General features: G+C 59.3%; 3 protein-coding genes across 6 annotated transcripts in view; 2 read left to right on the forward strand and 1 right to left on the reverse strand.

Moving 5' to 3' along the window:
- Window positions 1–2,367, forward strand: part of STYXL1 (serine/threonine/tyrosine interacting like 1) — a 71,612-nt gene extending 69,245 nt beyond the window's left edge. For all 4 annotated transcript variants that reach the window (XM_039460610.2, XM_074390604.1, XM_039460611.2 and 1 more), the window contains exon 9: window positions 2,142–2,367. In XM_039460610.2, the coding sequence (XP_039316544.1) occupies window positions 2,142–2,273 (132 nt within the window). In that variant the 3' untranslated portion in view covers window positions 2,274–2,367. The remainder of the gene's footprint in view (window positions 1–2,141) is intronic.
- Window positions 2,368–4,025: 1,658 nt separating this feature from the next.
- On the forward strand, window positions 4,026–11,142 carry TMEM120A (transmembrane protein 120A). Its single transcript, XM_003934126.4, has 12 exons — window positions 4,026–4,205; window positions 6,042–6,160; window positions 6,308–6,424; window positions 9,223–9,282; window positions 9,440–9,535; window positions 9,615–9,704; window positions 9,832–9,897; window positions 9,996–10,057; window positions 10,165–10,257; window positions 10,386–10,450; window positions 10,559–10,627; window positions 10,700–11,142. Exons 1-12 carry the CDS (start codon window positions 4,125–4,127, stop codon window positions 10,811–10,813), a joined length of 1,032 nt encoding a protein of 343 aa, XP_003934175.1. The 5' UTR covers window positions 4,026–4,124; the 3' UTR covers window positions 10,814–11,142.
- POR (cytochrome p450 oxidoreductase) lies at window positions 11,124–18,497 on the reverse strand. The gene is made up of 13 exons (XM_039460618.2): window positions 18,375–18,497; window positions 17,515–17,664; window positions 16,824–16,948; window positions 16,390–16,479; window positions 15,688–15,786; window positions 14,334–14,450; window positions 14,114–14,232; window positions 13,046–13,227; window positions 12,796–12,945; window positions 12,177–12,447; window positions 11,958–12,103; window positions 11,784–11,866; window positions 11,124–11,641 (listed from the first exon to the last, which is right to left on the reverse strand). Exons 1-13 carry the CDS (start codon window positions 18,402–18,404, stop codon window positions 11,497–11,499), a joined length of 1,707 nt encoding a protein of 568 aa, XP_039316552.2. The 5' UTR covers window positions 18,405–18,497; the 3' UTR covers window positions 11,124–11,496.
- Between the last annotated feature and the right edge of the window lie 1,409 nt (window positions 18,498–19,906).

Raw genomic sequence — 19,906 nt, forward strand, 5'->3', positions numbered from 1 at the left:
TCAGGAAGTGTGAGACCTCCAACTTTGTTTTTTAAAAATATTTTGTATGGGGTCCCTTGAGATTCCATATAAATTTTAGGATGGATTTTTCTATTTCTGCAAAATAAGCTGTTGGGATTTTGATAGGAATTGCCTTATACCTGTGGATTGCTTTGAGTAGTATTGGCTTTTTTTTTTGAGACGGAGTTTTGCTCTTGTTACCCAGGCTGGAGTGCAATGGTGCCATCTCGGCTCACCGCAACCTCCGCCTCCTGGGTTCAGGCAATTCTTCTGCCTCAGCCTCCTGAGTAGCTGGGATTACAGGCACACACCACCATGCCCAGCTAATTTTTTGTATTTTTAGTAGAGACGGGGTTTCACCATGTTGACCAGGATGGCCTCAGTCTCTTGACCTCGTGATCCACCCGCCTCGGCCTCCCAAAGTGCTGGGATTACAGGCGTGAGCCACCGCGCCCAGCAGTATTGGCATCTTGATAATAAACCCAGGCACACAGGATGTCTTTTCATTTGTTTGTTTCTTTAATTTTTCAGCACTGTTTTTCAGTTTTCAGTATAACAACCTTTTGCCTCCTTGGTTAAATATTTTCTTCTTTTTGATGCTATTATAAATGGAATTGTTTTCTTAATTTCCTTTTTGAATTGTTTATTGTTAATATATAGACATGCAACTAATTTTTGCATGCTGGTTTTGTATCCTGCAACCTTGCTGAATTTATTAGCTGTGTGTGTGTGTGTGTGTGTGTGTGTGTGTGATCTTAAGGGTTTTCTACATAGGAGATCATGTCATCTTCAAACAGAGGTAAGTTTACATCTTTCTATCCAATGTAGATGCCTTTTCTTTTCTTGCCTCATTGTTCTGGCTAGGACTTCCAGTACTATGTTGAACAGAAGTGACGAAAGCAAGCAGCCTTGCCTTGTTCCTGATCTTACTGATCTTAGAGGAAACACTTTATCTTTTGCCATTGAGTGTGATGTTAGCTGTGGCCTTTTCATATATGGCCTTTATTGGGGTGACATCATTTCCTTCCTTTTTTTTTGAGACAGAGTCTTGCCGCTTCACCCAGGCTGGAGTGCAGTGGCGCAATCTCGGCTAACTGCAACCTCTGCCTCCCATGTTCAAGCGATTTTCCTGCCTCAGCCACCCAAGTAGCCAGGATTACAGGCATGTGCCACCATACCTGGCTAATTTTTGTATTTTTTTTTTTTTTTTTTTTTTAGTAGAGACAGGGTTTTGCCATGTTGGCCGGCTGGTCTCAAACTCCTGACCTGGTGATCAGCCCGCCTCGGCCTCCCAAAGTGCTGGGATTACAGGCATGAGCCACCTCACCCGGTCATTTCCTTCTATTCCTAGTTTTCAGGCACCTCTCCTGTCTTCCCTTTGCCTTTGTCCTCAGTCCAGATGGAGACCAGGTGCTCACGCTCCTTCATGCAGCAACCCTTCCTTCAAGGTGGATGCCTGGAAGAGGGCAGCTTGAATTTTCCTTCTTCAGAGAATTTGCCCACAGTCCTCTTTCCATTACTTCATCCAGTCGTAAGGCAAACCTTTGTTGAGACTGCACTAGGCTTGGCGTAGCGTTTTTCAGCCGCAGGTGGTTTCAGGTATGTGGTCTCAGTCCTCCCAGGAGCTATTTGAAATAGGAATTGTGTCTGTCCCCAGATTTTTTTTTTTTTTTTTTTTGAGACAGAGTCTCACTCTGTTGCCAGGTGCCAGGCAGGAGTACAGTGGCACAATCTCGGCTCACTGCAACCTCCACCTCCTGGGTTCAGGCAATTCTCCTGCCTCAGCCTCCCAAGTAGCTGGGACTACAGACGTGCGCCACCATGCCCAGTTAATTTTCATATTTTATTAGAGACGGGGTTTCACCATGTTGACCGGGATGGTCTCGATCTCTTGACCTCGTGATCCACCCACCTCAGCCTCCCAAAGTGCTGGGATTACAGGCGTGAGCCACCATGCCCGGCCTGCCCCCAGATTTAACATGACTCACAGCACTGATGAATTTATGCCAGGCTGCCTTGTTTTTGCGTCCAGCCCTTAAGCGGTATTGCTGGCACTGCGCAAGGGCCTCCTGTCTCTGAAAGCTGCCTCTGATCCAAGTGGAAAGGGCCCAGGAGTTCATTCTCTTTCTTTGCATTCATAGAGGTCCTGGGCCTATGTCAAGAAGTGCAAAAACAACATGTGTCCAAATCGGGGGCTGGTGACTCAGCTGCTGGAATGGGAGAAGATTATCCTTGGAAGTTTCATCACAAACATCACGGATCCACTCTACTGATCTCCACGGCCCCAGTGAAGGGTGCTGAATGGCCTCGCTTGGGGGCTTTTTGTGGGTGGAGGGCCAGAGTGTGTATACCCAGGCTTGTCTGGAAGAAGGCCTTTGCCACCTGAAAGTCTCACATCAGCCTCCTGTACTGATTCTTCCCAAGCGCCTGTTCAAGCCACACAGCAGGTGCGCCCTGCTCAGGCTTGCTGAGAATCCGCATTCCCAGGGCATCCTGGGCCATCCCTCCTGCACCCCTGTGGCTGCCTCTGGAAGAGCATCTGGCTGCTAGAGCAGCTGCCCCACATCCCCCTGTGACCTGGACCCTTTGGGGGCTGCCTGGGGGCACCAAGAGGTTGCCTGTGTTGGTTCACAGAGGATATCACAACACTCACCAATGGGCAGAGATCCTCTATCCCGAGACACCAAGCCCAGCCTTGTCCAGGCCCCAGGCTCCTGGAATGGGGTCACACCCTTGCCTCATCCCCAGTGCTTCCTGCCGTCCGCCCCTTGAAACATATTTCCTTTCCCTGCTCCCCACTCATTTCTGTCTGGCTGTGTTCACCAAGGAGAGATTTGCACCCTCCCATCTCCAGCTTTCTAGAAATTCCTAAGATCTTAAAAGTTTTCCTTTTTTTCCCCCTTTCCTCTTTTTTTTCCCCCCCAAGCACAGTCTTGCTCTTTCTCAGGCTGGAGCACGGTGGTGCTGTCATGGCTCATGCAGCCTCAACTACCCAAGGCTCAAGGGATCCTCTTGCCTCAACCTCCTGAGTGAGTAGCTGGGACTGCAGGTATGCACCACCACACCTGACTAATTTATTTTTATTTTTGTCGAAACAGAGTCTGGCTCTGTTTCCTAGGCTGGTCTCGAACTCCAGCCTCAGCCTCAGCCTCACCAAAGTGCTGGGATGACAGACGTGGGCCATGGCGCCCAGTTGGAAGCTGTTTTCTGAATGCACTTCTCCAAAGCTGACGGTACCCACAGAACAAACTGATCATCAGGAGACGGCACAGACTAGGGGGCTGGTAGGGGATTAGGATGTCCATTCATGCGGGGCCTTCCCCAAGTCCCTTCGGCAACCATTCCCTGCCCTCACGTGGGTGGGGCTGGGAACAGAGAGATGAGTGCCATCCCACCACCTATCACTCACTGCAGAGGGATGGAGGGGGTGTGGGATTCCCCCCAACAGCAGGGCAGGCCTTCAAGGAGGAGTGGGGTTTTGCCAGAGGGGGAGAAGGGCTTTCCAGGCAGCCCCGGCTTGAGTTGGGACAGAGACCGAGATGGCTGCAGAGCTCTGTCTGATCAGGGACCTCCTGGTGGGCAGGACAGACCCGCTGGAAAGTTTTAAGCAGGAACATGATGGGGAATTGTGTTTTGGGAAGGGCAGTCTGGTGGTTACAAGAAGGGACAGTGGCGGTGAGGCAGGGAGAAAGGAGGCCGCTGTCAAAATCGAAGCGAGAGAAGCAGCTCTAACTCCCTTCCCCAAAGGGGCTGAGCTTCGCAAGGACGAAAGTGTTGCAGGCAGGTGTTACCCTCCTGGACCTTGGTTTGCTCCTAGCATGACGGGCCAGAGCCCTGCTGGCTGTACCACGCGGCTGGCACAGTCAGTGCAGTCCAGGCCCAGGGGCTGCAGCCGCTCCAGTCCCGGTCCAGGCCGCAAGTCGCGGGGACTGCAGCAGCCCCGGCGCGCGGCCCCGCCCCCGCCCCGCCCCTTCCTCGGATTGGCTGGGGTGGGGGCGTGGCCTTTTCCCATTGGTTCCCGCGGCGGCGCGAGCCCGGAAGCGGACGGGGGCGGTGGCGGAGGTGCCTCGGGCGGGCCGGGGTGGCTGCGCCTTCCTAGGCTCCTGGCTCCGGGCACTGCAACCATGCAGCCCCCGTCCCCGGGCCCGCTAGGTGACTGCCTGCGGGACTGGGAGGATCTACAGCAGGACTTCCAGAACATCCAGGTGAGCGCTGCTGCGGACTCCTGGTGGCCCCCCGAGCAGCGTCTCGCTGGCTCAGGGTTAAGGGTCGGTCAGCCCTGGGTCAGGCAGCGGGGAGCTCAGGGTCAGGGGTCGGGGCCCTGGCGTCACTCCCGAGGGCGGCGAGACCCCGGGTCCTGGTGTCCGCCGCCGCTCTCTCCAGTGTCCGGGGACTACGGCGGGACCCCACCGCGCTCGGCGACCTTGGCCTCCAACTAGGGCCTTGGAAAGGGGCCCATACCCCGACCCCGTCCCCTCCCGGGAGAGAGCGGGCGCCTGAGTCACACAAGGGCGGGCCCAGTCTTGGGTCAGCCACTCGGCAAACGCGCTGCTGGCAGCGTCCGAGAGGCAGCCCGGGTCGGGGGAGCGGTGTTTAGGGGGAAGTCCTCGGCATGGATGTCGGGGGGCGCCCCAGGCAGAGGGACGTCGCCCGCCGCCGAGCCTTTAGAAGGAAAGAGCGTACTTGACAGGCCCATGTGGCTGCACCAAGGAGAGCCAGGGAAGGGGTGGGCGGGGCCAGGCCCTGCGGGGACGCCCTAGCCTGGCAGAGATTGGAGTCCCTCTGAGGCCAGTGGAAAGCTACGGGAGGAATTGTCTGAACCGGGCTCCGTGGGGCCACCGTGGCTGTGCTGTCCAGAGGTCAGGGAGGAGGAGGCTGCTGGCCTCTTCCAGGCAGGGGAGAGGGCAGTGGCTGTGGGTGGGCAGAAGTGGCACATGCTGGGGTCCGAGGGGGCGTGGTAACTCCTCCTGCGCATGAGAAACAAGATCCAGGCAGAGTAGAGCCTCGGCCACCTGATGGCTTGGTTAGGCGGTTGCTTCCCCTGGACGGGCTCCAACCCCTTCCTGTCGGCATTGAAGGCCAGCTGCCCCCTGGCCCTGCCAAGCCCCCTGCCATTGGTGCTTCTCCCCAGAGATCTGAGGTGACCCAGCCTCCATGCCTGGCCGCCGCTTTCCTGGCCGCAGCCCCAGCTTGGCTCTTCCCACACTGCCCCTTGCCCCATCTCTAGGTTGCGCCTTCTTGAAACTTACCCACCAGGGCAAAGTGCTCTGGAAAGCCTTGGGCCAAAGGTGCTGGGGGAAGGGAAAGATGTCAGGAATGCCTGAGAACCCGAGCGCCCCCTGTACTCGAAGGCTGGATAGGCAGGAGGAGCTTCGAGGACAAAGGGGTGGCTCTGGGGGTCCTGCTTGGTCCACGAGGTGGTCCTGGGGGCCTAAGCTCCAGAATCAAGGTGGAAAAGATACAGCCCTTCCGTGTAGGGTGGGGAAAACTAGCAGATGGGCTGAGACTAAGAAAACTTTGGCCCGGGGTGGTGGCTTATGCCTGTAATCCCAGCACCTTGGAAAGCCGAGGTGGGTGGATCGCCTGAGGTCAGGAGTTCAAGACCAACCTGGCCAACATGGTGAAACCCTGTCTCTACATAATAGAAAAATTAGCCGGGCATAATGGCAGGTGCCTGTAATCCCAGCTACTTCAGCCCAGGAGGCTGAGGTGGAAGAATGGCTGGAACCTGGGAGGCAGAGGTTGCAGCGAGCCGAGATCATGCCGTTGCACTGCAGCTTGGGCGACAGAGACTCTGTCTCAAAGCAAAAAACTCCTAGTCTGTTTCTGGGGGAGGGGTGCGATGGAGGCCTTTGGGCTCGAGGACACCCATCTCCTCGCCTGCCTTGGGGAGAGAGCCACCTCGTCCCTGGGCAGGCCCAGAAGTTCTGCCTGCTTTCTCGCTGAGCAAGTCCTGGGGAGCCGGTGCCCCACATCCTGCCTGCAGGTTCTGGCCCAGCGGCTTCCCAACTGGCCTGAGCCTTCTTCCCTCCGGCCCCCAGGAGACCCATCGGCTGTACCGCCTGAAGCTGGAGGAGCTGACCAAACTGCAGAACAATTGCACCAGCTCCATCACGCGGCAGAAGAAGCGGCTCCAGGAGCTGGCCCTCACCCTGAAGAAGTAGGCGCCCCTACCCCACCCGCGTGGGCTGAGTGCAGGGTGGGAGGGCTGGTGCTGCGAGACCCTGAGCACAGCTCCTCTCGCCCTTCTGCTGCTGTGGGAGTCAGGTAGTCCGCCCGCCCTGACTCTCTCTGGCCTCACCCGCAGATGCAAACCCTCCCTCCCAGCAGAGGCCGAGGCGGCCGCGCAGGAGCTGGAGAACCAGATGAAAGAGCGTCAAGGGCTGTTCTTTGACATGGAGGCCTATTTGCCCAAGAAGAACGGGTGAGGCCCCCACCACCCAGCCCCAGCTCAGTGCCCAGCCACTCCTGCGGGGGAGGTCTGAAGCCGGGTGCTGTGTCTTCTTGGTTATTCAGTCAGCAAATGTTCCCTGGGCCCACTTTGGGCTGAGCAGTGAGGCCTGGTGCTGACTGCAGGGGGACGCCCAGCTGAGGGTGACAGCTCACTGTGAAGGCGCTTGGTAGGGGAAGCACGGGGGATGTGGTGGTGCAGTGAGGGGTGGTGACCCAGGCCAGGGGGTTGCAGAAGGCTTGCTGGATTAGGGGATGGCTGGCCTGAGTCTTTTTTTTTTTTTTTTTTTTTTTTTTGAGACGGAGTTTCGCTCTTGTTACCCAGGCTGGAGTGCAATGGTGCGATCTCGGCTCACTGCAACCTCCGCCTCCTGGGCTCAGGCAATTCTCCTGCCTCAGCCTCCTAAGTAGCTGGGATTACAGGCACGCGCCACCACGCCCAGCTAGTTTTTTTGCACTTTTAGTAGAGACGGGGTTTCACCATGTTGACCAGGATGGTCTCGATCTCTCGACCTCGTGATCCACCCGCCTCAGCCTCCCAAAGTGCTGGGATTACAGGCTTGAGCCACCACGCCCGGCTTGGCCTGAGTCTTAAAGAATAAAGAGAGTGGGCCAGGCACCATGCCTCTCACCTGTAATCCCAGCACTCGGGAGATAGAGGCGGGATTACAGCCTGAACTCAGGAGTTCAAGAGCAGCCTGGGCAAAAAAACAGGCTGGGTGTGGTGGCTCATGCCAGCACTTTTTTGGGAAGCCAAGGCAGGAGTTGAAGTCAGGAGTTCAGGAGTTCAAGACCTGCCTGGGCAACATGGTAAAACCCATCTCTTAGCACAAAAGTTAGCCAGGCGTGGTGGCAGGTGCCTGTAATCCCAGCTACTCGGGAGGCTGAGGCAGGAGAATCACTTGAACCCGGGAGGCAGAGGCTGCAGTGAGCCAAGATCATACCACTGCACTGCAGCCTGGGTGACAGAGTGAGACTCTGTCTTAAAAAGTAAATAAGCAAATAAATAAAAAGAATGAGGCAGACACATGGGCTGAGGGCGAGAGGTAACAGCAGGTGGACACAAAGGCCATGAGCAAGACCGTAGTGGCCAGAGCTCAGGGTGGCGGGTGAGAGGGAGCAGAGATTGGAGGCTCTGCTGGGCTGTGGTGCTTGCCTTGAGCCCAGTAGGCAGCAGAGACGGAGAGGTGAAGTGTGCACTTAGAAAGACCAGCTGCTGTCACGCAGGATGGATGGGGCAGTGCAAAACCCTCGGCTGAGTGAAAACTCCCAGCACAAGCTGCGGGCAGGGAGACAGTTGGGAGAGGGCGTGGCCCAGAAGCCAGGGAGAAAAGAGTGTTCGTAGCCTCAGGTCGGTCCTGTGATAAGAAAGGGGACCCGCTTCCTGGAAGTCAGGTCACCTTGATGAGAACCAGAGAACCATTTGATGGAACGGGTGGACATTGATCTTGGGATGACAGAGGAGCCAAGGAAGGGAGATAGCCAAGTCTCAGAGACTTTAGAGCGTGGCTGTGAGCGGAGGGGGAGAAGGAGTGACTAGGAACTGGAAGTTAGCACTGGGTCGAGGTGTGGCTGCTGCCTGGGTTCAGAGTTACTTTGTCCCTGGGAAGACTCGAGCACATCCACCTGCTGAGAGGAGGGGCTGGGAGGGGAAAGACCCAGGAGAGGGGTTGAGGGGTGTGGACGGTGCAGAGATGAGGGTGAGGAGTGCTCGTGGCGCAGTGCTCTCTAGGGAGCAGAGGCCAGACCGTCTTCTCTGCCATGTTGCATGGGGGGCCTGGGATGGGAGGGGACAGGATGGAGGGTTCAGGGGAGAGGATGTGGAAAGGCCACTGCTGGGAACCTGACGGGGAGCTGAGTGGGGACGAATCCGCGCCTGGTGGGTTGGCACTGGAGGCTGGAGCTGGCCTGCGTGGGGCGCGCTGTGCCGGGAGCCCTCTGTAGAGCGAGAGGCATGGATGGGCGCTCCCGCCCTGCCCCAGAATCTCTTTCTGCTCTTGTGCAAATTGCCTAACCACACTGAGCCTCTGGCCATTTGGCTTGAGGGTGAACAGGAGTCCATGTGTCGGGGGCAGGTGCTGAGAAAGTGACTGTGACTTTGCTGTCACCTCTTGGAGTGTCTCTGGCAGAGAAGGGCAAGGTGATCTCAGCTGAGGGGTGTGCAGGCTGGAAATTAAGGGGATTGGCAAGAAAGTGGTGGAGTTGGCGGGTGGCCTGGGGACTCAGCCGGCTCTGACAAGATCTGGGACTGGAGATGGTGGGGGGCTTGGTGAGGGAAAAGGGGGTCACAGTGGGGAAAAATGCGCTGGAGGCTGAGCACTTGGGGTCAGCAGTCAGAGCTCCAAGTTTCTGTTCTGGTTTTCGAGGAGGTCCCAAGTGTGTGGATCACTGAAGTGGACCCAGACCGAAGGTTCTGGAGGGGAGGTGGCAGGGAGGGGGTGTAGGTGGTGACCATCCGCACAGAGGAGCAACTGGGGACAGGGGGATGGCCCTCAGTGGGGAGGGAGAGCCAGGTCCTCTTGGGGCCCCGAAGTGGGGGAGTTTCAGGCAAGACTCAGGAGACAAGGGGACACCTTCTCCAGGGGAGCAGGTGGCGAGGGAGGCTGGGCATGGGTGTGGGTCTGCAGCCCCCAAGGTCAGAACCCGATACCGAGGCCATTTGCAAGGCAGCGGGGGTGGGGAGTGGCACAGGCTGTGGCCTGGCAGGTGTGGCTGAGTGCTGTGGCTTCTGTCATTCGGCCTCTCCTCACCCTGCCACCCCCTCCCCCCTAGGTTGTACCTGAGCCTGGTTCTGGGGAATGTCAATGTCACGCTCCTGAGCAAGCAGGCTAAGTAATCAGGCCGAGCCTCCACCTCCCAACCCCCCTACCTCCCCTCTGCCCACCTTCCCTGGGCTCAGCCTTAGAGTTCAGGGGCTGCCCTCCTGGGGTGGGGGCACACATGGGCCCCACCAACACCCCACCCGTCTCACCGGCCTGGGCCCCGCTAGGTTTGCCTACAAGGACGAATATGAGAAGTTCAAGCTCTACCTCACCATCATCCTCATCCTCATCTCCTTCACCTGCCGCTTCCTGCTCAACTCCAGGTGGGAGTCCCACCCCGGCCGAGGCCCGGCCCCGTCCCCAGCCGCTGCAGCACCAACCCTCGGTCCCCTCCCTCCGCAGGGTGACGGACGCTGCCTTCAACTTCCTGCTGGTCTGGTACTACTGCACCCTGACCATCCGGGAGAGCATCCTCATCAACAACGGCTCCCGGTGGGCAGGGCGGGCCTCGAGGCTTTCCCCGTGGGTGGGAACATGGGAGGGGAGCCTGGCATGGGGCGCTGGGACCCTCCGGGAAGCAGGAGCAGGCCCTGGGGGTGATGGCGGCTCTCTGCTCCAGGATCAAAGGCTGGTGGGTGTTCCATCACTATGTGTCCACCTTCCTGTCGGGAGTCATGCTGACGTGGTGAGTGACTGGGCCCCAGCAGGGGCAGGAGCTGGGACAGGGAGGAGACGGACAGTGTCCCCAAGGGTCCCCACACTGCCCTCTACTTTCTGTCTTAGGCCCGATGGTCTCATGTACCAGAAATTCCGGAACCAGTTCCTGTCCTTTTCCATGTACCAGAGTGAGTGTCCCAGACGTCGGTGCTGAGCCCCAGCGGCAGCTGTGGCGGTGGGTGCGGGCAGGGAAAGCCCCCAGGCTCAGCCCCACTGTACCCTCCCGCCGGCCCAGGCTTCGTGCAGTTCCTCCAGTACTACTACCAGAGCGGCTGCCTCTACCGCCTGCGGGCGCTGGGCGAGCGGCACACCATGGACCTCACTGTGGGTGAGCGGGGCTTGGCCTGGCGTCTGGGCATGGGGGCCGGGATACCCTCCTCTCCTCCCATCCTGGGTCTGAGTGGCGGCATCCCCTCTGTCCCTGGCCGTCCTGTGCCCGGACCTTCCTCCCTGCAGAGGGCTTCCAGTCCTGGATGTGGCGGGGCCTCACCTTCCTGCTGCCTTTTCTTTTCTTTGGACAAGTAAGTCGTGCCCCTGTCCCCATGTTTGTCTGTCCGTCCTCTGCTCCGGCTTTGGGCGTGAGCAGGGACTGGGTTTTCTGAATAAAACATCGCCTCCTCCCTGCTCAGTTCTGGCAGCTTTTTAACGCGCTGACGTTGTTCAACCTGGCCCGGGACCCTCAGTGTAAGGAGTGGCAGGTGAGCCGGGGTCCCTGGAGAGACGGCTGGGGGGCCCGCCCGGGCCCAGTCCTCACCCCGTTCTTCCCACAGGTGCTCATGTGCGGCTTCCCCTTCCTCCTCCTCTTCCTCGGCAATTTCTTCACCACCCTGAGGGTCGTGCACCAGAAGTTTCATAGTCAGCGGCAACGGAGCAAGAAGGACTGAGGCTGGGGCTTCCGTGTCCCGTGTTGTGGGAGGTGATGGGCGGCACTCTCCAGTGTGTGTTTGTGGGGGGGGTGTGTGTGTGTATCGGGGGGGGGGTCTCTGTTCTCCCCTGGGTTCTGTGGGCTCTGTGGGCCCTGAAGGAAGACCTGGGCCCAGTGCCCTCAATAAAGAGAGGCCCGGAGGTGGCCTGAGTATGTGTGTTCACCCCGGGGAGGGCAGGGCTTGGTGGCCCCACGACACAGGTTCCTGGGGTCTGAGTTGAGGTGATCCAGGTGGAGGCCCTGGATCTTCTCACAAGATACCAGGCAAATACAGAAAAGAGAACTTTATTCCAAGGGCGAGAGATTATTTAAAATTATTTACACTCGTTGGAAATCATGTGGAGCAGTTGGGCCCAGCTCAGCTGAGAGAAAGAGCCCTTCTGTGCGGCCACCGAGGGCTGGCGGTGTCCTGAGGCGTGGGACCCAGTGTCCTGGCCGCTGCAGACCCTGGCGGACCTCACCTGGCCTGGGAGGCTCAGGAGGGTGAACCCCAGGCCCGGAGGAGTCTTTGTCACTGGGCCTGCACCCGCGCCTGTGCCAAGGCCAAGCCGAACCCACCCAGGAGACTGTGGGAGGGAGCGAGGAGAGTGATTACAGGCCACAGCCTGCGGGGCGGATGGGGCGGATGGGGCGGGCGGGGCCCTAGCTCCACACGTCGAGGGAGTAGCGGCCCTTGGTCATCAGCTTCTTGATGTAGTCCACAGCCTGTGCGTGCTCCATGGCCCCGAGCTCAGCCGCGATGTCACAGAAGGTGTTCTGCACGTCCCTGGCCATGTTCCGCGCATCCCTGGGTACAAAGAGGGGGTGCTGGGGGCTGGGCCAACTGACAGGGCCTTGTCCTCCCTGCCCCTACTCCAGTGCCCCCACTTACCCACAGATGAAGACTGGGTGCCGCCTTCCCCGCCCCCTACTCCAATCCCCCCACTCACCCGCAGACGTAGATGTGGGCGCCGCCCTCGATCAGCTTCCACAGGTGCTCTCGGTCCCGCTTTAGCAGGTGCTGGACATAGACCTGGGGCCAAGGGTGGTGCCGTGAGTGGGGCACCGCGGCTAGGGCCCTGCCAGCCCCGTCCCCCCCCTCCACGGGTGCCTGCCTGCCTCACCTTGTGGGGCTGCTCCCGGGAGAAGGCCACGTTGAGCTGGGTGAGCGCGCCGTCCTTGTGGAACCGCGCCAGCTCCTCGCGGTACAGGTAGTCCTCATCCGAGCGGCGGCAGCCGTAGTACAGCAGCGTCTCCCCCACCTCCTTGCCTGCGTGGCCGGGGCCGGGGTGAGCACGGGGCTCCCGCTTGTCACCACCCCACCCCGCTTGCCCCCCACTTACCCTGCTGTTGCAGCCAGGCTCGCTCCTGGATGAAGCCCATGAAGGGGGCCACGCCGGTGCCCGGGCCCACCATGATGACGGGCGTGGTGGCCTTGAAGGGCAGGCGGAACTGGGACTTGCGCACAAACATGGGCACCAGCGCACGGCCGCCGTTCTCCCCGGCAGGCTCCTTGGCCCGCAGCCAGTTGGTGGCCACGCCCTTGTTGATGCGGCCGGCCTTGGTCTCGTACTCCACAACCACGGCGCAGATGTGCACGGAGTTGGGGTGCACCTGCAGGAGGGCCGTGTGAGCTCCTTGCCAAGGGCCCTGCCCAGCCCCACACCACGTCCCGTTCTGCGGCCATCCCTGCCCACCAGGGCCTCTTCCTGTCCACCGAGGCCCAAACCTCAGAGGCCCCTGCCCCAGCGGCTTTCCAGACTGGCTCTGGGGACCAGGGCTGGACAGATGCTGGGAATCTCACAGGTGAGCCCCATGGAGTCCAGAGTCTGGGGAGGCATTTGGGACTGCGCTGGGGCTGGAACTGGGCTCTGCCTGCCGTGAGCAGGGCTAGGCCCCCAGTGTGTGGCGGGCGGGTGGGCAGGGCAGGGCAGGGCAGGGCAGGGCAGGGCCGGCCCTCACCTTGGAGGAGGAGGCGATGGAGTAGTAGCGGGCCTGCAGGCGCGGCAGCAGTTCACACAGGTGGTCGATGGGGGGCCGCAGGGACGGACAGTCCTGCAGGATGGCCAGGATGTGCCTCCGGGCCTCCACCACCCAGCTCAGGTACAGCTCCTGGAAGGAGACACGGGGGGTGAGGGGCTGGATCGGGGCCCACGGAGCTCGGAGAACAGCGGGGTGGCAGGTCGGAGGATGCGGGGCTGAGGGGGCGCACCTTGCCCTCGCCGGAGGAGGAGGCCATCTTGCGCAGCAGCTCCTGCTCCGAGGGCTCTGAGGCGTACTGTGCCAGCTCGTACAGCACGTTGGTGCGCGGTGGGTTGGTGATGTCCAGGTAGTAGGTGAGGGCCGTGCGGTAGGACGTGGGGCACGGGAAGGGGTGCTTCTTGTTGGACTCCTCTGTGGGGAAAAGGCAGGCAGGACTTGCGGTGTGCAGGCGCCTCCTGGGGATGGGTGGCTGCCGCGGGAGGGGGTGATGCCGCGGGCAGGCTCTGCAGGAACAGGTGCCCCCGCTGGTGCTGGAAACAAGGCCTGTGTTCTCTGATGCCTCCCTGGCCCTGGAGCCAAGGCTCGGGCCTCCAGCCAGGCAGGAAGGAAGTTCTCATCAGAGGCAGGACCTTGCTAGGGGAGGTTGGGGACAGGGCTGTGCACTAATGCACCTGCTGTGTTTCCACTACACACACGACACTGTGTGGCCTGGCCCAGCCCCTTTTCCTGCTGCTGCCTCATAGACGGGTGTGGAACCCGACAGTAAGGGCAGCCCTGGTGCAGTGGCTGAGGACCTGCAAGCAGGGCTGGGCAAGGTGGACTGGGCCCAGGTCGGTGATCAGTGGGGTCCAGGGGCTTCACAGCGGGAGGCTCAGGCTGGGCAGCACCTCCAGGCCCAGGCAGCCCCGCATGGCTACTGCCCCTTGGCACTGAGCACCTTTGGGGGCCTGGGAGGGCTGCTAGGGCTGCCGACTCTTGACTTCTCCCTTGAGGAAGTGGGGGCATCCCCAGGCCCTCCTCTCCAGCAGGACATAGTGGCCATGGGGGAGCTGGGGCTGGCTCTGCCTCCAGGCCTCCGCACCTCACTCCCTTAAAGGACTATGGCAGTGACGGCCAGACCCTACGGCAACTCTGCCTCCCCTTTGCTTGGGAACCGGTAACCATGGAGTCTCAGGGGCAAGGGCCTCCCAGGCACCAGGGCTTCAGGCCTAAGCAGAAGCTGAACCCAGGGCCTTCCTGAACACCCAATCTCATGGCCGCCTGGGCCCAGCAGAGTGACGGTGACTGTAGCACTCACCATCCAGGTTGTTGAGGGACATGACGACGTCCAGGTCGGTACCCAGGATCTTACCCAGCTGGTTGACGAGGGCTGAGTCATTGGCAGGGTACACGGCCACGTGGTCCCCAGATTCATACCTGGAGGGAGATGCAAGCCTTGGGAGGTGCAGAAGGCTGGCCCTGCTGCGGGTCAGGACGCCCGGAGCGAGGGTTCAGGGGCTGACGGCAGCGGATGGTACCTGATTTTGGAGTCCGAGATGTCCAATTCTAGGTGCATGAGGTGGCGCTCAGTTCCCTGATTTAGCTTCCGGTTGGTGGTGACTGCAGCCAGGAATGGATTCTTGGCATCAAAGGGGCTGGGTGGGGAGGAGAGAGAGTGGCGGCCAGGGCTCGGATCTGAGTCCCCCTGTCCCCAAGGACCCTTCTGCTTGCACAAAGCATGGGGAAACTCGGAGATCTCCATGAGGAAATATCACTGGTGACACTCACTGGGCAATACCAAAGCCTGGAGCAATGCAGTTCTTTTTTTTTTTTTTTTTTGAGATGGAGTTTCTCTCTGTCACCCAGGTTGGAGTGCAGTGGCGTGATCTCGGCTCACTGCAACCTCTGCCTCCCAGGTTCAAGTGATTCTCCTGCCTCAGCCTCCAGAGTAGCTGGGATTACAGGCATGCACCACCACACCCAGCTGATTTTTGTATTTTTAGTAGAGATGGGGTTTCACCACGTTGGCCAGGCTGGTCTTGACCTCCTGACCTCAGGTGATCCGCCCACCTCAGCCTCCCACAGTGCTGGGACTACAGGCGGGAGCCACCTCTCTACAGTTCCACCACGTGACCCAGAGCTGGGTCATCAGTGTCTCCATTTACAGACGTGAAAACTGAGGCTGGCCCCTGAAAGACCTGTGAGGCCCAAGCTGATGGCACCACAGGCTAGAAGGTGGCTGGGTCCTCAGATGACTGCACAGAGCACAGTCCCCCCACCCCCACATGTCCTGGGTGACACCATGGACAAGAGAGAAACTTCTACTCTGGAAAGCCCCTGAAATGCACAGCTTCTCATCCCAGCCAGGCTGGAGCAGGCCTGCAGAAAACAGGGTGGCTGGTCTTAGATGTAGTGGCACGAACACTCCCCTGGGCAGCACCCAGGGGCCATCAAGGGCACAGAGAGGAATGCTAGGTTTTTGCCCAAGTCTATCTATGGAGATAGATTCTAAGGAAATGAGCCCTTTGGCCAAAGAGGATCCTAGCCACAGAGCCCAACGCGCTGTCCTTGCTGAGAAGTGGGATGCAGCTTGCTGCCCCTGGGCAGTGCAGAGTAAGGCAGCAACGTAGCTCAGTAAAAACTGGGTGAGGACCAGTCTCCCGGGGCCAGGTCCAGGAAGAGCACTTTGTTGGGGCATGGAGCAGCTACTCGGCGCTTGGGCAGCCCGCCTCTCTGCTCTAGGTCTCATGCCCTCCCTGTGCAGGGACACTCACACCCACTCCCAGCACGGGGTCTGGCAAGAAGGGCCCTGGGAGGATACACGACAGACTGAGTCCGGGGTGCACCGGGGGCCGCAGAGCCATGCGCCCCCTGCACGATCCCTCCACTCACGGCTTTTGGTTCTCGTAGCTCTTCAGCCGGCCCATCTCCCCCACGTACACCTTGGCCGTGTCTATGTCACTGTGGACCACAAGCTCATACTGGCGAATGCTGGAAAGGGAAGACCGAGGGTGAGGTCGGGAGCTGTAGGGTCAGTCCCAAGAGGGAGGGGTTGGGCTGCAGGGGAGACAGTGCGTGGCTTTCAGGGCAAGGGCCCAGGGACATATGACAAGAGACAGGGGAGCTCCTGCTGCAGATGTGCTAGGGAGGGGCTCGAGGAAGTGACGGGGGTAGGAGGGAGGCGGGGAGGCGGGAGGCGGGAGGCGACGTGGCCCTGGGCAGGCTTCCAGGAGATTCTGGGAGAAGGCAGGAAAGCCTGGGCAGCACCCAGGGGCCATCAAGGGTACAGAAAGGAACGTTATGATTTTAGCCAAGTCTATGGAGACAGATTCTAAGGAAATAAGCCCTTTGTGCCAAAATTGAACCTAGACACAGAGACAGACACGCCGTGTCCTTGTGGAGAAGTGCCCCCCTGCCCCAGGGCAGTGCAGAGCAAGGTGGCACAGTGAGTCCTTGGCTGGGACCAAGGTTGCTCCCTATGATGGAGTGTCTTCTAATCTCGCTGTGACCCACGGCCTGCTCCCATTCTGGGGTGGCTGCCCTCGGCATAGGACCCGCCCAGGCCTCCCACCGCGCCTGCGGGCACTCGCTCACCTGGACTCCTCGCCAGTAGCTTCCACCCCAAAGTGCTCGCACACGGCTGGCCAGAACTGCTCTCGCCAGGTGATGAAGTCCTCCTCCAGGCTGGCCCGAGGAGAGGACAGAAGAGAGAAGAGGAGGGGCTCAGGGGAGGCCATCGTGGTAGCAATACCCGGTGCAGGCACGCCCCGATCCCACCCTACCCCACCCCAGAGCTCAGGACTGCGCTCCCTGGAACGCCCACTGACATAAACCCAGAGCATCAGGAACGCTCAAGGGAGTTGGGCACACCGAAAAGCAAAGCCGGCAGGGGCAGGGCAGAGGCAGGCAAGCCCCTTCCCTCTGCGTGGGTGGCGTGTGTCGCTGAGTCTCAGCTGACACAACGGTGTGCGGCCCCCTCGCACTCCATGGCCCCGGCGCTGACCCGCGGCGGCAGGGTGGGCACTCACTTCCCGTCGTCGTCGCCCAAACCCAGATCAAAGATGCGCTGGGCGCCGAGCTGCTCCAGCCGCCTGTCCACGTACTTGCCCATGGCATTGAAGTGCTCGTAGGTCTTGTTCCCAAGACCAAACACCTGTGTGGACACAGGGCCGCTCTGAGGCCTGGCCCTCAGCCTGACCGGCAGGCAGTGCCATGGAGGCAGGGTGGGAGGCCCCACAGCGCTGGCTGAGCTGCTGGGAACACCGCCGGCCTCTGTCCCACCAGGCGCCTAGCACTGTGAGGAACACTGGGCCACCTCTGGACCCTGAAGAGGCTTCGTTCTGGTGACCTGCAGCCCACAGCCTGTCCCGTCCACAGCCAGCCTCAACCCACGGGGCAGCGGGGGCAGCCCACACTCCCCACTGGGCTGGGGCTCCAGCTCTCCTAGCCCAGCCGGTCTTGCTTATCCAGCCAGACCACTCTTGCTTTTAGGCTTCAGCAACCAATGCCCCCTGAAGCCGACTGGGGCTGGGGACAGGGAGGGGATGCTCTCTTCGTGCTGGGGTCCAGGGCAGAGGAGAGGATCTCATGAGCAGCCTGCCCTGGCTGCTGAGAATGGGATGGGGGTCTGGAGGGCTGCCTTTCAGACCTGAGGATCTGGAGGCCCAGGGGAGGTGCCGCAGGCCACAAGGAGCCCACAGCAGTCTTTGGGTGACTCACCGCAAACTTGACCCCAGAGAGATCCATGTCCGTCTCCTGGAGCCAGTCATAGAAGTCCTGGGCGTTGTCCGTAGGGTCCCCCTCGCCGTAGGTGGCCATGCAGAAAACCACCAGGGAGTTTTCAATCTCCGGCAAGCTGCTCAGGTCAGCCTGCAGAGACACAAGGCAGGACCATACCCCCGCCATGGCTGAGCCTGCTGGAGGCTCAACCCGCACCGGACGGGAGGCCAGATGCTGCCCAGGGCGGTGTCAGGCCAGGGACGTCCGGGTGTTGTGGGATCAGAGAGAAGGAACAACACAGATGGGGTGGGGCATGGGCATCTGTGCCATGTGGGCGGGACAAGGCCATCTGTGTTAGGCTGGAGCGGAGAGAGGGTGTTTCTAGAGGAAAGGGAACCTCAGCATCAAAGAGTCATCAGAACCCGGCCTCTTATGATGCAGGTCCGGGCCACCCTGGGAACCGCATCATTCCAGGGCTCCCGGGTGCGGGGCTCATTGATTTCTAACTAAACTGTTCATCAACTTCAAACTCGGCCTAGAGGTGGCTGTGGAGTGGTGCCCCTCACCAAGACCCTGGAGGAGGGGAGGGGAGCAGCTGGGGCGGGCAGCTTTGGTTTGGGAGATATGGTGGCCAGGGACGGCTGCTGGCGCTCGGCGGGGGCTGGTCCTGGGGAAAGGACGCCCGGCGCATGGCTGCAGCTGCAGGGATGGCAATGACCCCCACAGGAAGGCAACTTCTGAGGACGTCTTCCTGGGACCCCACTCCCTCCCGGCCTCCCCCACTGAGGGGCACCTGTAGACCTGCCCGCTCTGTCCTGCCCACTGCCTCCGTCTGGGGCCAGCGCTCGGTGGCAGCTCACCAAGTCGTACTCCTCAGGGTCCGCTGCCATGCCTCACATCCCGTAGCGGTGGGCGTCCTTGGACAGGCGGTTGGCAAACTCCTCCGCAGTGCCCGTCTGAGAGCCGTAGAACACGATGATGTTCCTCCCCTAAGGAAGGCAGATGCAGGGTTGGTGAGGGCCACAGACCTCAGCCACGGCTCCAGTGGATACCCGCAGCGGGCAGGCCCGGCAGGTGGGGGGCCCTCCAGGCTGCTCCCTTTCCTCCCTGGTTTTGAGTTTCTAAGTTTCTCTGGGACTGGCTTCTCACTGTCACAGCCACTGTGGTAAAGGAGGGCAAAGGTCACCAAGGCAATCTCACAAATGCGGCTGATCAAGCTCACACTTCTGACACGTTTTCATGACACGGGAAAACACAAGGTTAAGTAAAAAAGAAGGTAGGCAAGGTCCAGCCCACTCATCCCTTGCTATCTGTGGGGGATTGCTTCCAGCACCTCCCATGGATACTTAAATCGAAGGATGGGGCCAGGTGGGTGGCTCACGCCTAGAATCCCAGCACTTTGGGAGGCCGAGGTGGGCTGATCACTTGAGGTCAGGAGTTTGAGACCAGCCTGGCCAACATGGGGAAACCCGATCTCTACTAAAAATACAAAAATTAGCCGGGTGTGGTGGCGCATGCCTGTAATCCCAGCTACTAGGGAGGCTGAGCAGGAGAATTGCTTGAACCTGGGAGATGGAGATTGCAGTGAGCTGAGATCACGCCATTGCACTCCAGCCTGGGCAACAAGAGTGAGATCCTGTCTCACCAAAAAAAAAAAAAAAAAAACACAAAACCACGAAGCTATCTAGATGGGTAAAAACCTCCTTAGTCTCATTCATAAAAATATAAACTACAACTATACAGAGTTTTTTGTTTTTTTTTTTTTTTACCTAGAAAACTGGCAAAAATCTAAATTTTCATAAACTGTTGGCAAGGCTGTGGGGAAGAGTTTTCTCACACGTCGCTATTCTTGAGCGCGTGCCATGGTGTGACTCCTACAGGAACAATTTGGTAGCTGCTATTGTGACTGAAAACACATCTACCTTCCCATCAGCAATTCCGCTTCCGGGGGTGCTCTGTATTTGTAAAGGTGCAAACTGAGCTACATATTCACAGCAGCACTGTTGTTGACAGCCAAAGATCGCCAGTGCCCACCTTTCACAGGACAGAGTTAAATACGTTACAGCACATCCAGACGGCTACGATAGAATCATGATACAGCTAAAATGATGGCAGCTGAATTCGAGTTTTGGACTCGATAATAACGGCAGAATTTTTGTATTGATGTGGAAGGATCTCTGCGACATATATATAACATATATATTACACACACATATATAACATAACACATACACACACATATATGTATATATATGTATTTTAAAGCAAGGTCTGGAACAATGCATGTAATATGCCACCTTTTGCGTTTTAACAAGTGTAGGCCAGATGCGATGGCTCACACCTATAATCCCAGCACTTTGGGAGGCTGAGGCAGAAGGACTGCTTCAGGCCA

This window comes from Saimiri boliviensis, chromosome 20 (assembly GCF_048565385.1).
Source record: "Saimiri boliviensis isolate mSaiBol1 chromosome 20, mSaiBol1.pri, whole genome shotgun sequence".
NCBI lineage: Eukaryota > Metazoa > Chordata > Mammalia > Primates > Cebidae > Saimiri > Saimiri boliviensis.

What these genes read in the sequence shown, in the direction of transcription:
- POR (XM_039460618.2), bottom strand. Translation starts at nt 18,404, where the DNA reads ATGGCAGCGGACCCTGAGGAGTACGACTTG. An exon ending in CCTCCTCCGGCGAGGGCAAG is followed by an intron (nt 12,946 to 13,045) that starts GTGCGCCCCCTC and finishes GTCTCCTTCCAG; the next exon opens with GAGCTGTACCTGAGCTGGGT. An exon ending in AGCCTGGCTGCAACAGCAGG is followed by an intron (nt 12,104 to 12,176) that starts GTAAGTGGGGGG and finishes CCGGCCACGCAG; the next exon opens with GCAAGGAGGTGGGGGAGACG.
- TMEM120A (XM_003934126.4), top strand. Translation starts at nt 4,125, where the DNA reads ATGCAGCCCCCGTCCCCGGGCCCGCTAGGTGACTGCCTGCGGGACTGG. An exon ending in AGGACTTCCAGAACATCCAG is followed by an intron (nt 4,206 to 6,041) that starts GTGAGCGCTGCT and finishes TCCGGCCCCCAG; the next exon opens with GAGACCCATCGGCTGTACCG. An exon ending in CTCCTGAGCAAGCAGGCTAA is followed by an intron (nt 9,283 to 9,439) that starts GTAATCAGGCCG and finishes GGGCCCCGCTAG; the next exon opens with GTTTGCCTACAAGGACGAAT.